Source organism: Sinocyclocheilus anshuiensis, unplaced genomic scaffold, assembly GCF_001515605.1.
Source record: "Sinocyclocheilus anshuiensis isolate Anshui unplaced genomic scaffold, SAMN03320099.WGS_v1.1 scaffold63, whole genome shotgun sequence".
Classification (NCBI taxonomy): Eukaryota; Metazoa; Chordata; class Actinopteri; order Cypriniformes; family Cyprinidae; genus Sinocyclocheilus; species Sinocyclocheilus anshuiensis.
Window position 1 is genome coordinate 2,533,317 of NW_015552625.1, and position 16,473 is coordinate 2,549,789.

Genomic DNA, 16,473 nt, shown 5'->3' on the forward strand with positions numbered 1-16,473 from the left:
AGATGAGCTGAAGGCCACTGTCAAAGAAACCTGGGCTTCCATACCACCTGAGCAGTGCCACAAACTGATCACCTCCATGCCACGCCGAATTGAGGCAGTAATTAAAGCAAAAGGAGCCCCTACCAAGTATTGAGTGCATGTACAGTAAATGAACATACTTTCCAGAAGGCCAACAATTCACTAAAAATGTTTTTTTTTTTATTGGTCTTATGAAGTATTCTAATTTGTTGAGATAGTGAATTGGTGGGTTTTTGTTAAATGTGAGCCAAAATCATCACAATTAAAATAACCAAAGACTTAAACTACTTCCGTCTGTGTGCACTGAATTTATTTAATACACGAGTTTCACAATTTGAGTTGAATTACTGAAATAAATGAACTTTTCCACGACATTCTAATTTATTGAGATGCACCTGTACATCGTCATCGCATCTCGTGCACCACTGATAAGGCTGCCTGATGCACAACTGCAAAATTTGAATGCAACGTTTTTGCATTTGAATGTGGATTTTTATTTTAAATTCGATATTTGAAATTCGATTTTTTTTTGACAGCCCTAACACTTACTGTTGTATTTTTCACTTTGTACTTTGTACAATTCATTTAAACTCACTTTAGCTTGCAAACAAAAGTCTAGTTTTTCAATTCAGATTTAACCAATCATGAGCCTTTTACTGAAAATTAAGATAGTAGCAAGTTGGATAAACATTTATTAATAGACTAAAACCAAAAATTCCTTTAACTGCAACCGCACTCAACAGGAAGCTGCTGATTACACATCCTGACTCTTACCTTCTGTCTCAGAATCAGCAGGAGACCAGAAGATGTCAGCTTTGAAAACCCAGGCAGTCTAGACATAACTCTCTCCCTCTCCTTCCTTCAAACTCATTTATGCTGCATCCTTGGATCTTCAATCAGGAGTTTATTGATTGCATAACAGATTTTATTGAATGGCTGTTCAGAACTATTGATTTTGGAAGGGGTTTCTGGGAAAGCTTAAACAAGGACAGCTTATTCCATTATAGGGCATGTAATGCCAAAATAAAAAGTTATTTTCACTTCATGTGAACAGAACATCAAAACTAAGGGACAGAGAACAATACTAGACAACTGATTCCCCTTACATGTAAATAGGCCTACAGTGCTGTGAAAAGGTTTTTGCCCCCTTCCTGTTTTTAACATTTTTTTTTTTTAAAGATTCAGATCATCAAACAAATTTTAATATTACACAAAGGAATTGCAAGTAAATACAAAATGCAGTTTTTAAAGGATTTCATTTATTAAGGGAAAAAAGCTGTCCAAACCTACCTGGCCCTACGTGAAAAATGAATTGCCCCCTCCTGTTACATCATGAAAAAACTGTGATTAACCACATTATTTTAGAGAGCCGAGTTAAATTTCACTAGCCACACCCAGGCCTGATTACTGCCAGACCTGTTGAATCACAAGAAATCACATAAAAAAGAACCTGTCTGATAGTGAAGCATGCTTAAAGAGCAACACATCATGCCGCGATCTAGAAATTCAAGAACAGATGAGAAACAAAATAGACTGTATCAGTCTGGAAAGGGTTATACAGCCATTTCTAAGGCTTTGGGACTCTAGCGAACCACAGTCAGAGCCATTATCCATAAATGGAGAAAACTTGGAACAGTGGTGTGAACCTTCCCAGGAGAAGCCAGCCTACCAAAATTACTCCAAGAGCACAACAATGACTCATCCAGGAGGTCATAAAAGAACCCAGAACAACATCTAAAGAACTGCAGGCCTCATTTGCCTCAATTAAGGTCAGTGTTTATGATTTAGCAATAAGAAAGAGACTGGGCAAAAACGGCATCCATGGGAGAGTTCCAAGGCAAAAGCCACTGCTGACCAAAAAGAACACAAAGGCTCGTCTCACATTTGCCAAAAAAATACATTGTTAATCCCCAAGACTTTTGGGCAAATATTCTGTGGACTGATGAGACAAAAATTGAACTTTTGGAAGGTGTGTGTCCCGTTACATCTGCCGTAAAACCAACACAGCATTTCATAAACAGAACATCATACCAACAGTCAAACATGGTAGTGGTAGTGTGATGGTCTGGGGCTGCTTTGCAGCTTCAGGACCTGGATGACTTGCCATAATTGATGGAACCATGAATTCTGCACTCTATCAGAAAATCCTGAAGGAGAATGTCCGGCCATCTGTTCGTGACCTCAAGCTGAAGCGAACTTGGGTTCTGCAGCAGGACAATGATCCCAAACACACCAGCAAGTCCACCTCTGAATGGCTCAAGAAAAACAAAATTAAGGTTTTGGAGTGGCCAAATCAAGTCCGGACTTAAATCCGATTGAGATGCTGTGGCATGACATTAAACAGTCCAGTCATGCTCGAAAACCCTCCAATGTGGCTGAATTAAAACAATTCTGCAAAGAAGAGTGGGCCAAAATTCCTCCACAGCGATGTGAAAGACTCAATGCCAGTTGCAAACGCTTGATTGCAGTTGTTGCTGCCAAGGGTGGTTATTAGATTTAGGGTGCAATTACTTTTTCACGTAGTGCCAGGCAGGTTTGGACAGCTTTTTCCCCTTAATAAATTCAATCATTATTTCAAAACTGCATTTTGTATTTCCTCGGGTTATCTTTGTGTAACATTACAATTTGTTTGATGATCTGAATCATTCAAGTGTGACAAATATGCAAAAAATAAAAAAAAAAACAGGAAGGGGGCAAAACAATTTTCACACCACTGTATATTATAATTTGTGAAGACATCATAGCCAAATTAACTCATGCTTTAATGTGAGTAACATTTTTAAAGACAAGTTCTTAAAATCCAACAAGTCCTAAAAAAAACAAAATAAAAATAAACTACTTACAATTTCTCAGAAAAGTATTCAAGAAAGTTATTAAAGCACCACAATTTGTTCTGCAGACAAAACATTTTTTTTTACTGTTTTCACCCCCAGGTTTTGAGTTCATTGTCTTGCCATATTGTTATGCTTCATGGCAACAGACAATCCAGCCGTGACGCTCCCTCAAACACCCAACCCCCCGAACCAGTCATAACTGACTCTAATTTGTAGCTTTAGACATATCAGCCAGCTAAGCCCCTTTATTTCCATATAGCTGATTATACAGTAATCCAAAAATAGAGGGTAAGTAATGGCAGGTTGCTCTGCAGGGTAATTACCGGCCAGGACAGTGTGCGTCTGACAGTTGTTTGTGGGGTCTAGTGCAGACAGTGCTTGAATCATCACTAAATCTAATGCAGGCTCCACCGAGCAGCACAATGGATAAAAGACACAGCGGTTTCTGTCTAATAGCACTCATGCGTGAGGAGAGCAACGAGTGAAGAGTCAGTGCACCGTTCCTACTGCTGCCATATGCATCTAGCCGCTTGACTTGTTGCTTCAAATGGCTAATCACAAGAGGAGGTGGGCGCAATTTCTGCCCACGAGAGCAAGCATCTGTTGAGGTCATGCGTTGCATGAGTCATTAATTAATGAGAGAGTTTGCACAATATTTATCCTCACAGACTACAAGTAGAGCCTAACGGTTGATGAAAACATATCAGCAAGCTCATGTGTGGTGTCCTCAAAGTGTGCTACGTTTTATGGTGTCCACACTGAGATACATCCCTAAAAGCACCAAATAAAGGCTAATAATTTGTGTCAAGAATCTTCTGTTCAACTAAGACACCGTTTGTACATTTCAGAAAGACACTAATCAGATTTCTGCAGTATAAACGGTAACATGTAAAATGTGTTTATAACATGAACATATGTAGTCCTACCTGGAGAGCGCTGTTCAGGAAGCAGCTGTTCTGTCCCGGCTCATTGATGAGTCCTTTGCTGGGGGCGATTGATGTCATGGTTCGTGGGGTGAATATACCCTGTAAGCCACTGCTGCCAGATGCAAAGTAGTTTCTTTTCCATGACATGGTGGAGGAAATCAATATCGCTTGAACTCTAAATCGTCCCTCCGTTCAACAATCCTAAGTTCATCTTTCCAAAGTTGAGGGGAAATGCATTAGCATTGTATTCAAAAGACGTAAGAAGAGATTAGAAAATAGTTTAAAAAAAATATTAGTTCTGGGAAAACGTTACAAGGGCGTTGGCTTTTTGTTGTCATCTTGCATCAGACAGAAAAAGCAAATGCCGTCTCTCGGCCTTGTTAACTGCTCTCTGGGATTTGGTTGTGGAATTTCACACCGCTATACTCAGTATTCTGGGTTGTGGGAGGTGTGGTGATCTTCACTGCAGCACTCAGTGCTACACCCTTAAACAGAAGCAACAGTGTGCAGATTGACGGCAAGAGTCTCGTCCTGTTGTAAACAAGTGTGAATCTTCACAACACTGTGTATCTGTAAAAATAAACAGAAATAAAAATGTTAACAATGTTATCTCCTTGCACTCAATCCAATCTAAAGTTCAAGCATTTTTCACACTGTCATTTGCAGCAGCAAAGTGACCACAAGTCATTCATTTTTAATGAGGGTTGCTGATTTTCAGTGGATCATAGAAAGTTTTACTTCATGCAAATGGACAGTGTCAATTGATGCATCAATGTCTAAAAGGAGTGAATACACTGGAGCACATATCATCTCTGAAATACTGTAGTCTAGCAGAAACAAGATGGATGAGAAGTTAATGTTATAGTGTCTGATCTCCCTATTGATTTATGATTACATCACTATGCAATCTGTCTCTGCTTACATATAGGGATATAATAAAATGCTGCAAAGATATAATAAATCCATATATTACATAGACACAATAAATGGAACATTTTTTTAGCAAGAAAACTAATTGCTTGTCGGATTAGAATGACATCTTATTTTTTATCAAATTTTTTTTTATCTCATTTGATTTTCAAAAGCAATGGTATCACACAAATAACATTACAGCATCAAGCAGCAGGAACATCAGCAATAGACAAATGACCTTCCCAGTCGTTCTTTATTACTGATACTAAACTGCTAATAAAGCATTAAAATACATTTCTGAACCATTTCATCCAATTATTTAAAAGAACCAAGTGACAAGATGGAGACTCACAAATCAGACACTACTGTGGATTTTATGCATGTTTTACCCAGCACAAGAATAATACTAGCATAACTATAAAAATGTATGTATTCATATATCCCTGATGTTTAAGACTTCATTCATTTCAATATCAAAACATTGCTTATATTTCAAGCTTTTCCATGACCATGGGAACCCACATCGGGACAGTTCACCCAGAAATATAAATTTTGTCATAATATCCTCACCCTCAAGTTGTTCTAAACCTGTATGACTTTGTTTCTTCTCCATATTTTGAAGAACACTAGGAACCAAGCAAAACTGGTCCTCCTCATTTTATGTTCCAGAGAATAAAGAAAGCCATTCAGATTTGAAACAACATGAGGGTGAATAAATTATGACAGTATTTTGGTGTGAACTATCCCTTAGAGCCATTTAGTGACCCACAGCAATAAAAATCTCAGTATGTGTGAACGCATCAAGTGAGCATAGACTCGCTCCACAAAACACAAACAGTGACGTCTTAACACAGTAGCTGTGAAATTTCCTTTACAATCTGACTCAGATCTCATCCTGCGCGCTAAAATAACACTTGGGTGCAGACAAGGATTTATCTGTTTGTCCCAGTCCAAGCCAGCATACAGAACATCCCCTAGCTGAGTGTTGATGTGCTGCTTCGACACATGACTTACAGGTTGGCCTCTCAGACACGACACTCTGACATAACTCAACAAGTGATGTGATAGTCAAAGCTCTTAAACCAGTCTCCCACTGGTCGGCTTATATTAGCAGCACTTAGCCAAGCAGCAAACTTGTATTAAGGTGAAAAAGACACCCAACAAGGACCACATCCATCACCTGCAACATTTAGATTTTACCTCAAGCTCCTGTCAAGAAGTTTAAAAGTTGCAGCTTCGAGCAGTTCCTCTCAAGAGTTTAGCAAATCTGTCTACGTCCATCACCGTCTGATGTGCTTTTAACGAAAGCAGACTTGAGGGCAGTTTTCAAGGAATGCAGAATAAAACAAGAGAGGGAAAGTCAACAGAAAGAAAAACAAAAGCCACAGACAAAAGACTGACAGGAACAAAGACGACAAGAGCCAAAGTGAATGGATGAACAGAAAAAGAAAAGGGGCTGATAGAAACTGAACTGGAGAGAGAAATTCTAGTAAGATGAGTGTTTATCCAGCTGTGAGTCAGCGGCTGACCTTACAATGCTGATGTCAATGGTTTCCGTGTCTGTGTTTATGGCTTTGAAACCACATTAACGCCTAAATTCGCTCTTAAAATATGCCTTGCCTATAAACTACATGGTATAATGTCCGCTTTCAAACACCCATCTGCATTAGTCTTTGGGACAGATTTGTCAAGTGATGAGTGGGAAAGCTAACTGATAGCTCTCTCCAGATATTGCAGACCTCATTGGGCCATGCAAACAAGCAAAACAATGTCGAAAGCGCCACAGAGCAGAGGTGTTTACACTAGGGATGCTCCGATCGATCGGCCGGAGATCGGTATCGGCCGATAATCACATTTTATGACTCGATCGGTACTCACTAACTTGGCCGATCTCATGAACCGATCGCAATTTGATGACGTCAACGTGTGACGACGTACATGATGCGTGGGGACATAAATGATTTGGCGCTGCAGTCATGTCATCGCCGGTGTGGCAATGCTATGATGTTTCGAGAAACAATGAAAAATTAATTTGTCATGTATGTTTGGCATGATGATATGATGAATGGATGGTTCATTTTTAACAGCAGATTCAGTGACGTTAGAGACTAGAGCTGATCTGCGGAAAAATTAATTTGTCATGTATGTTTGGCATGATGATATGATGAATGGATGGTTCATTTTTAACAGCAGATTTAGTGATGTTAGAGCTGATCTGCGCCTCACTGCACACGTCTGAGGCGCGTTACGGCTCCACGGCCACCAGAGCTGATCGTGGGTGCTCTAGTCAGTGCTTGTATTTATACCGGCCAGCCGCGACACGTTTCTGAAGCGGCTCTCCACGCTGCTTTGCTAAAATAGTCTTTTGTGAGTTGTCATAGCCTACTCAATAGCAGTAACACAGGCTTTACTCCTTTCAAACTTTATCTGGAATGTCACCGTTTCTGTCACTGCAACTTCCAAATCAGGCGAACACACACACACACACAAATGAAATGTCTGCCTGATGACAAAAAAAATTATTTAAAAAAAAAAAAGTAGTTAATATTTGCATCATTTATGATTTATTTTATCCACCCGTGACCCCCCCGCAAATAATCAGAATGCATTTTTTTATTACCCGACCCGCGGATTATCCGCAGCGCACGTGGATATAACCGTGACTGAACTGTTTTGTTCTTTCAGTAGTTTAAATGTTTCCATTTCTTTTTTACTCTTCAGTCTTATATTGGACTGTATTAAACCTTACGTGTTACATCAGACTTCTCCATGTTGGAGTTTAAATGTTTCTATTTATTTTGTCCTCTCTCTAACATTGGACAATGTTAAACCTAATGAGTTGCATCAAACTAGTCCAATTAGCTCTTTTAGGAGTTTAAATGTTTTTTTTTATTTAATGTTTATTTTGTCCACCACAGTTTACTATTGGATAATGTTTAAATAAACCTTGTGGGTTGCAACAGACTGCTCCATTTTGTTTGTATTTATTTTTGTCTTATATTAAGTATCCTGATATACATAATGTTATGCATAAACCCCATTTTAAAGGCATATTAAAATGTTCACCGTACAAGGAATATTTTTTGTGATTATTTATATAACATTATTACATATGTTATATAAAGCTTGAAGCAGAGATGTTCACAAGTCTTTCACTTGGAGTCTGAGTCAAGTCTCCAGTCAAGTCTCAAGTCTTTGGTCACGAGTCCGAGTCGAGTCTCAAGTCATTTAATGGTTTGCTAAAAAAATCTCATTCAGAATCCTCATGTATTGAAATCTTCCTATTTACGACGCTGTTTTATAGGCTATAGACAAAATACATATTCTATGATCTGCTTTGTAAAAATAAAAAGTGGTGTTAAGATGTCAGGTTATTGTACATCCAGCCTGTTATTTATAGGCTATGTTTGAATCCATTACAATGTTCAAAACAGTTTTTCTGTAATGAAATTCTATAATAAGAGTCCGATCTACCATGACACACAAGGAAATATGTGACAAGGTATTACAAAACCATCCAAATAAAGTATTTCTTTATTATATAAGTCAGGGGTATTCAATTAAAGTTCCAAGGCAGAGGCCCGAACAAAAAAAATAAATAAATAAAAACTTTTTTTTCATGTATTGCATTTTTACATTTAGATACATGTGAGGCCATGTGACAGAAAAAAAATACTGTTTCTGTTCAAGGTTTTCCTCCTGAAATCTATATTTTAGCCTACTTAAAAGCATTATCTAAAAACAATGTAGCTACAATAATCAAAATGTTCTCATCTTGAGCAGAAAAGAAACATAACTAGCAATTTTAAAGTTTAAGTTCTATCCTAGCCATCTAACAACAATTTTCCCAATTTTAATGACATGATTCTTTTGAAATGTTCTTAGCCTACAGATTAATAATGCTAAATGTACAATGCGAAATGTCTTGTCACATCTGGTTTGAACAGTCAGAGTCATGGGTTATAGATAGATAAATAGATAGTATGAAAAATAACTATATTTGCAGCATTGTTGTTTACTGCTGCGTTTTGTTGTTTCTGTTGTTTCTGTTGTTGTTAAAATAACCGCGTCATCCGCAGCTCTTGGCGCCAGCGCACGTCCGGAGAGAGAGAGAGAGAAAGCGCACGGAGCTGAAAGGGCTTGAATAAAGCGCGTTTGGCTTTTGATAAAAATACTAGAAGATATAGCGCTGAAAGATATTTACCATAAACGACCCTGAGCGCTTGTTATGTGATCCGCTCTGCTGTTTTGACGCACTGTTCACTTAAAATGGTGCTGTGTTACGGCTCGCAGTTCGGATGGATGCCAGGGTGCAGATGCGGTTTGCCTTTTGAATATAAGTTATATAAGTATTTAAGGATAAAAGACTCGAGTTGCTTTTAAAATTTTCGAGTCAAGTCTGGAGTCATTTCAGTTAGAGTCTGAGTCAAGTCTGAAGTCTATAAAAATGCGACTCGAGCCCGAGTCACTAACTTAAGTGCCCATCTCTGGCTTGAAGCATCAGAATCGGCATCGGTATCGGCCGATCACCATGACAAGAAATCGGTACTTGGTATCGGCTGCAAAAATCCTGATCGGAGCATCCCTAGTTTACACTGGGGAAATCACCCAAAAACTGCTTACTTGGATGTCTCTGCACATTAAACAAGGATAGTAGAAAACACGTCAACACTGAAGAAACTCTCATGGTGGGTTCTTCATCCCAGGTAGACTGTACTGTGTCTCTGCTTGGTCAGCAGGGGGTGAAGAAGGTCGAATGGCAGGTCAGGCAGGCAGATTATCCTGATCAGATGGTGGATTATCCTGTCTGGCAGAAAACAGAACTAGTAGTGTCTACTGTAAGGTCCTCATTAGCTTCCAGACAGTGACTAAGACTGTCTTGCTGGGCCCTGTATTAAGTTCTTGTAAACATGGTTTTGAAGAGACACAAGCTGATAAACAAGCATGTCTCAAAGATTCACTCAACATCCTTCAAAAAAAAAAAAAAAGATATGGATGGCTGTTTTTTTAATTGTTGAATGGTATGAAATAAAATTGTAATTCATGCAATTTATTTTTTAAGTTGTAAATATTTTTAATAATTGTGTATAATTAATAATATAGTATATAATTGTATGCATCCGTTTCATGTTTCCTGCATCACAGCAGACAATCTACAGTGCCAAGAACTCAGATTTTACTTAAAGTCCATGTGCCACAAAATGACAAGAAAACACATCAACAAGCTGAGAACAAAAGCAAGTAAGACAGGGTGACCGGTGTATTCCAATTCAAATCAACTGTGTCTTATAAACCTAACAGTTCAAACACACAAGTTATTGAGATGAATCCTGACAAACCCTTCCCTGTATAAGCTGCATGAATCAGCTAGAGTGGCTAATGAATCAACATCTGACTCACTGTCTCAAACCTACAAAAGCTTTGTGTACTTACGGTTTGTGAAATTAAGAAATCATTGTAACTATGGACGTGGATGTGTAGTTTAATAACTTTTAATAATAATAATAATAATAAATAAAATACAATTAAATCATTAATTGTTTTATTTTTGCCTTGTACTGCATCACTGAAGTAATCCTATAATAACTGTTTATATTTTAGTGCTGTTGGGACAGATTTTGCATGCATACATCATTCGCCTGAGCATGTCATGTCATATCCGTAAACAGAGAAAAGTAGCTCCGGCTACACTAACATGTATGATGCAGGAGTAGTGTGAAGTTAGTTGTCACAATGCGAGAGAAATACTAACCATGATCTACGCAAAACAGCAATCCTCCAGGTAATCAACGGTTGTAAAAACAAAGAAACTCCAAGAAGGGCAAAGTCAGCATTGGTTTGGTTTCAGAGGTGGCGAGAACTGAAAGGATTCAAAACTGACCTAGAGCTGACTTTTTTCTTATGCCTGACGGGTATACACAACATAATTTTAGGCCCAGTTTTTTTTACTTACTGACAGTTTTCTGGAGATTGCAGAAAAAAGCCTTAGGCAAATTGTGTTGGTTCACATGAGTAACGATCACATATTGGGAATAATCAAAAATGCAATCTGAGAGAAGCACCGATGCATCACCAAAGCCCGAAAAATGAAAGAGTAAGATACAAGGTAGACTCGTGCCGGTATTCGGTAATGCGATATATCACGGTAATGAATATGCATGATATTGTTACCGTGGGCAATTCTAAAAACCGTGAATAATTATATATTACAAATTATTCCGAATTTTGAATGCATCTTAAGAATACTTTTCCCATCAACTGGTCAAAATGCACAACACCGCTGTATGCTGCGTGAAAGACGCGTGCGCACTCTGACGTAAACCAGCGCAGACCAGAAGCACATGGCGGAACATGTGAGAGACGCTCTGGATGAAAGCGCACTTTCACTCTGACAGCAGATGGTGCTAAACTGCAGAAATGCACCCATTACCTCGGAAACCCTGTAAACAAAGCAGCTGCACTACTTTCTGTTTCTGAATCGTGTTTAAATGATTTAAACAGCCATTCAGATTTGTGTATTTGCTATGATGTTCATCACAGCGCCAAATACTTAAATATTTAGACTTAATAGGCTATTTATTTTCACATTTTAATCTGGACTACAACATGCCCTAGATATTGTTTTAAAGTGTTTTGATTCTTTATTGTTCAGTCACACTTTACATTAGGGCTTCATTAGTTAACATAAACTGTCAATGAAAAAGTGCAGTGCTGCTTTGTTTACAGCGGAAACCAAGGAAACGTTTTAAACACCACCTGCTGGCAGAGAGTGCATCTGCGTCTCATTCAGCTCATCTGCTGCTTGTTTCATGCAGATATTTTTTATGCATAATTTCACAAAACTGAAGTCAAACCATTGTTTTTGCTTCAAATTTCTAAATTATACAATCTAATTTAGATTAAAAACTGCTCATGTTGCAATGATAAAAGGACACATTTCATTTATAATTTGTCTTAAATCACATTTTGTAAAAAAAAATTAAAAAAAATCGTGAATCGAATCGTGAGTTGAGTGAATCGTTACATCCCTAGTTTTTTTGTGATTCTCTGCATTACTTCTCGCACGTTTTGCCTGGGATTCTTCCTAGTGAAATATTGTGTAATGTGTGTCCCCCAGCCGCCGATCCGTTGTGTAATGTGCAAACCACAGCAACTTCTTCCCAAAACAGGTGTGTAGTGTGAAAAGAACAGCGATCTGACAACTTAAAAAAATCGTGTCATGTAGGCTATACCTGGCATTACTCAACAGGTAAGGTATTTTATCTAACTAACAGATAGGAATTTAGCTTTCTAACAGTAGTTTGCGCTCATTATATAGTGTCAGCTATTGCTAAGGGCCATTTCATTATGGGTTGTTATTAGGGATGTGCGCGATGACTAATTTGACTGACGTTTAAAGGGGTCATATGATGCGATTTCAATTTTTCCTTTCTCTTTGGAGTGTTACAAGCTCTTGGTGCATAAAGAAGATCTGTAAAGTTGCAAAGACTAAAGTCTCAAATCCAAAGAGATATTCTATCAACGTGGCCTGGTGAAAGACAGGACCTGAGGCGATTAACAATAAAATTCCTGCACTTGAAAAAACGCGCTCGGCAGGAACTGAAGTCGCAGGCACGCAGAGATAACGAAAAGCAAGCCAATAGAGTTTCAGAAAGCGCCTGGACATCCCGCACCACCACAGAAGTGGGTGTTCGTTAGAGGAATAGACGGCGCGGACGGGATCGCAGGTTGTAGTGAATGACGTGATTGACATTTACTGGCTTTGGCTAGTCTCTAAGCTATCGCCTACCTGCCTGTATTGAATATGATTACGCATCGCTCCAGAGCTAACGCCTACATGCCTGTATTGAATATGATTAAGCATAGCTCCAGTAGAGTTATGGTAAGCCAATTTGACGTTACACAGTTTACACAAAATGTTTCCGTTTCCTTCTAATTCAAAATAATCCCACACCTTGCTCGTCTTTCGCATGGTAATTTTTGAACTCACCGCAACTGACACGAAGAAAATGCATGTGAGGTCTGAGGTAAAAATGTAGTTTCCGCCCAGATAAACTTTTAAATATAATGTATTATTTTTCAAACGTTTTATTTTAACTTACTTAAAATGTTTTAAATGCAATGTTAAAATGACAGGGTTTTTTTTCTGTTGTGTAATCGACTACTGTTTTCAGTGTTGACTAGTAGGAGCTGTACCGTTTAGTCGACTAGAGCCGCACATCCCTAGTTGTTATAGTGCTGGATTTTATTTTCAAGGATGTACCATTCATTCACGCAGAGGTGCAGAGCCAAAGCACAACCAAAACAATGTTCTTCCGCAAGATGCATGCAATTTTATTTATTAACCACTAGAGGGCCAAAAGTTACATAGTGTAGCTTCAACAAATCTATTACAGTATCACCCTTCTCCATACATGCCACCTAATCTGAGTCTGAATTTGGGGGGCAGAACACAGCCTAAAGGTTTCTGACAATTGCTCCCATGGCAGTTTGGCTCTACTCTGATATGCAACATGATAGCCTATGGAAGACATCCAGCTCTTCATCCCACTGCAAGCCTCTAAACTGGCTTTAGTCCAGCATCACACGACTTTCCCTCTTTGGCCAACAGGCTACAATTCAACCAGCAGTCACCTCGCACAGAAAATCAATGCTGAGCAGCAAACAGCCTCTGCAAGCCACAAGGAACAATAACAGAAGAGGTCTATAAGAACAAAGATCAACCGCATCCATTGCAGATTTAATTTAATAAAATATGTTTAAGAAATATTAGGGTCTGACGTGAACTTGTGTCAATTGCATCTGCAACACTGAGCAATTCAGCATGTCCCACAAGCCTGGCATTTTCCATTTTAGGAAAAGCCAGGAAGACGCACACAGGTGACAGATCCCCTGACCCAATCTAACATAAGGTGTCACAGGATTATTCCTGCAATAATAGACTCTGCTGGGAACAGCGATGCCCATTTAGCCATCAGGGGTGAGAGAATTCCATCCCTCCCAGCCGCCACCTCTGACGCAGCTATCTGACATTTTCAATCCAGCAGGGCACATTTGTGCCACTAATGAAGTCTGTAATGTCTCACTGGCGAGAAGCTTCACACCTCAGTCTGACAACGTCTGCTTTGCCAAAGCTTCACTTGAACCAACAGTGAGAAAATATCCAACAGGGACAAAAGCTTGAGGGAAACATGTCGCCAGGTGACGGTGCGGTTGGATGAGCCTGATAGTCTTGGCATCCCATTTCTATTACTGAAAGTGAATGATAAACAAGCGAGCTATCTGGCCAAAGTGTTCTGCAAGCCACAAGGAACAATAACAGAAGAGGTCTATAAGAACAAAGATCAACCGCATCCATTGCAGATTTAATTTAATAAAATATGTTTAAGAAATATTAGGGTCTGACGTGAACTTGTGTCAATTGCATCTGCAACACTGAGCAATTCAGCATGTCCCACAAGCCTGGCATTTTCCATTTTAGGAAAAGCCAGGAAGACGCACACAGGTGACAGATCCCCTGACCCAATCTAACATAAGGTGTCACAGGATTATTCCTGCAATAATAGACTCTGCTGGGAACAGCGATGCCCATTTAGCCATCAGGGGTGAGAGAATTCCATCCCTCCCAGCCGCCACCTCTGACGCAGCTATCTGACATTTTCAATCCAGCAGGGCACATTTGTGCCACTAATGAAGTCTGTAATGTCTCACTGGCGAGAAGCTTCACACCTCAGTCTGACAACGTCTGCTTTGCCAAAGCTTCACTTGAACCAACAGTGAGAAAATATCCAACAGGGACAAAAGCTTGAGGGAAACATGTCGTCAGGCGACAGTGCGGTTGGATGAGCCTGATAGTCTTGGCATCCCAATTCTATTACTGAAAGTGAATGATAAACAAGCGAGCTATCTGGCCAAAGTGTTGCTACAGTTTACTTTAGCGAAAGTGATTTAGAGGCCGTTTCGTCAGAGGTTTTTTGCCATTTTAACTTCGAATATCAAATGAACAATACCGTTCACAGATAGTGCACAGGCTTGTGTGCGGCAAAAGCTATGTTTGGGATTTTCTCTGTCTAGTTAATTATATTAATAAGACATAACTCTGCTTGCGTCATCAGCCTTAACCTACTTTTAAAAGGCCGCTTCTGGAGTGCTAAAGAGCAAGAAAACCTTGAATGTTCACACTAGCGGCACAGGCTGATTTGCCATCTGAGAGAAGTTTAGTAGGATGATAGGAAACAGGAACAGGCCCATCCCTGAGTGATACGCTCTCCACCGTCTCCATCAGACCCAGACTGACATCATCCCGCAGCAGGAGCCCGGTGCTGAGAAAGCACAGGTCCAGGCTGGAGCGCAGTTATTTTCCACTAAACAGAAATAAGACAGGGTGGGTTGCGGTTGCCATGGAGACCTAGACCTGGTGCTGTTTTTGGAAGGATGAGGTGCAAGCACATAGGGCGGTCAAGCACAAGATACAGCCAGGCACAAACAGTGTCCTTATGTTTATATGTCCTATTCCAATACTTGCATCCAAGATGACTTAAGCATTTATTTAAAATAAATGAAACAAGACATTTTTTGTTATACAAAAAATACTGAATAAATGCATATCATTGCATGGCACAGACCACATACCAGGAGATCAGACGATGTGAGCCATGGTTGGAGAGTTTAGTCGTTCTCCTGTAAGCATGAGCCAGTGAGCATCACTTTGGCCTGGCACAAGCAACTACATTTCCCTCGTACCATCTGTGAAGCTGTGAGGCCACCTGAATCTGGGCCAGTTCGCTACAAACTCTCTCTCCACAGCGCAGAGAGAGGCTGAGGACACAAATGCAACTATAGGGCAAATTTAGCCTGTCAGTCAGTAACCAATTTGGTCACATCAGGATTGGCTCCAGTGCAAGTCCATTAATATATTTTTATTCAAATATTCATGAATAACACCTGAAAATAAGTTCATACATATCATCATCCAAATGCTTTGTCACTTTAACAAATCCATCTATGCCAATCTTCTGTTTGTCTGAACAAGCATACATCCCTGCTATACAGCGTGTAAAAAGTAGGATGTCCCATAAAGCCCCAGGAGCTAAGGAGCCGTCAGATGTACAAAGCTGAAAACAATCAAAGGCAAAGAACTGTAGGGCAGCTCTTTTCAAGTCTAGGTCAATTGTTTTTGCAGCATGTCATTCATAGATCAGTCAAAGAACGCCACAAAGTGCAACAGTGGGGTTCTGGAAGTAAAAATCCCATTCACCAATTCTCAGTAGGGGAACTTATTTTTTACAACAACTTATAGACCTTTAAAGACAGCCCTACTGTGAGCTACAATGTCGTTAATTGATGGTATATGCTTTTATTGAAGCCATCAGCCTCCATTAATTGAACTTATTTTTAAATAATCATGTTTTAACAGCAAAATTCCTGGTGACATTACCCATGATTCTGCAAATAAAAAACAATTAGAGAATCAAAAGAAGCAAATTCTGCTAAACAAATTCTCTAGCACCCACCTACTCCCATGAAGTACTGTGTAGTATTATTGAAGTAGGCCTAATATAATTGTCAATAATTGTGAATATGTGCGTATTTTGCAGTGAACATTAATTTTTTTATGTTTAATCAACATATTTAAATCAACATTTTAAATTCACTGTTTCACCATATATAGGGACAATGCCAACATAGCAGATGTAGTATCTATAGGAATATTTACCTGCATATAGGGCTGCACGATTAAATCGAATGCGATTGTCATGCGCATTTTGATAGTAATGCCGGTT

At 39.2% G+C, this 16,473-nt stretch overlaps 1 protein-coding gene across 1 annotated transcript in view; it reads right to left on the reverse strand.

Moving 5' to 3' along the window:
- The window catches only part of LOC107666364 (inactive ubiquitin carboxyl-terminal hydrolase 54-like), a 48,579-nt gene that overhangs the window by 29,333 nt on the left and 2,773 nt on the right, over nucleotides 1-16,473 (reverse strand). The window contains exon 2 of the mRNA XM_016457625.1: nucleotides 3,779-4,348. Within this exon, the coding sequence (XP_016313111.1) occupies nucleotides 3,779-3,925 (147 nt within the window). The 5' untranslated portion in view covers nucleotides 3,926-4,348. The remainder of the gene's footprint in view (nucleotides 1-3,778; nucleotides 4,349-16,473) is intronic.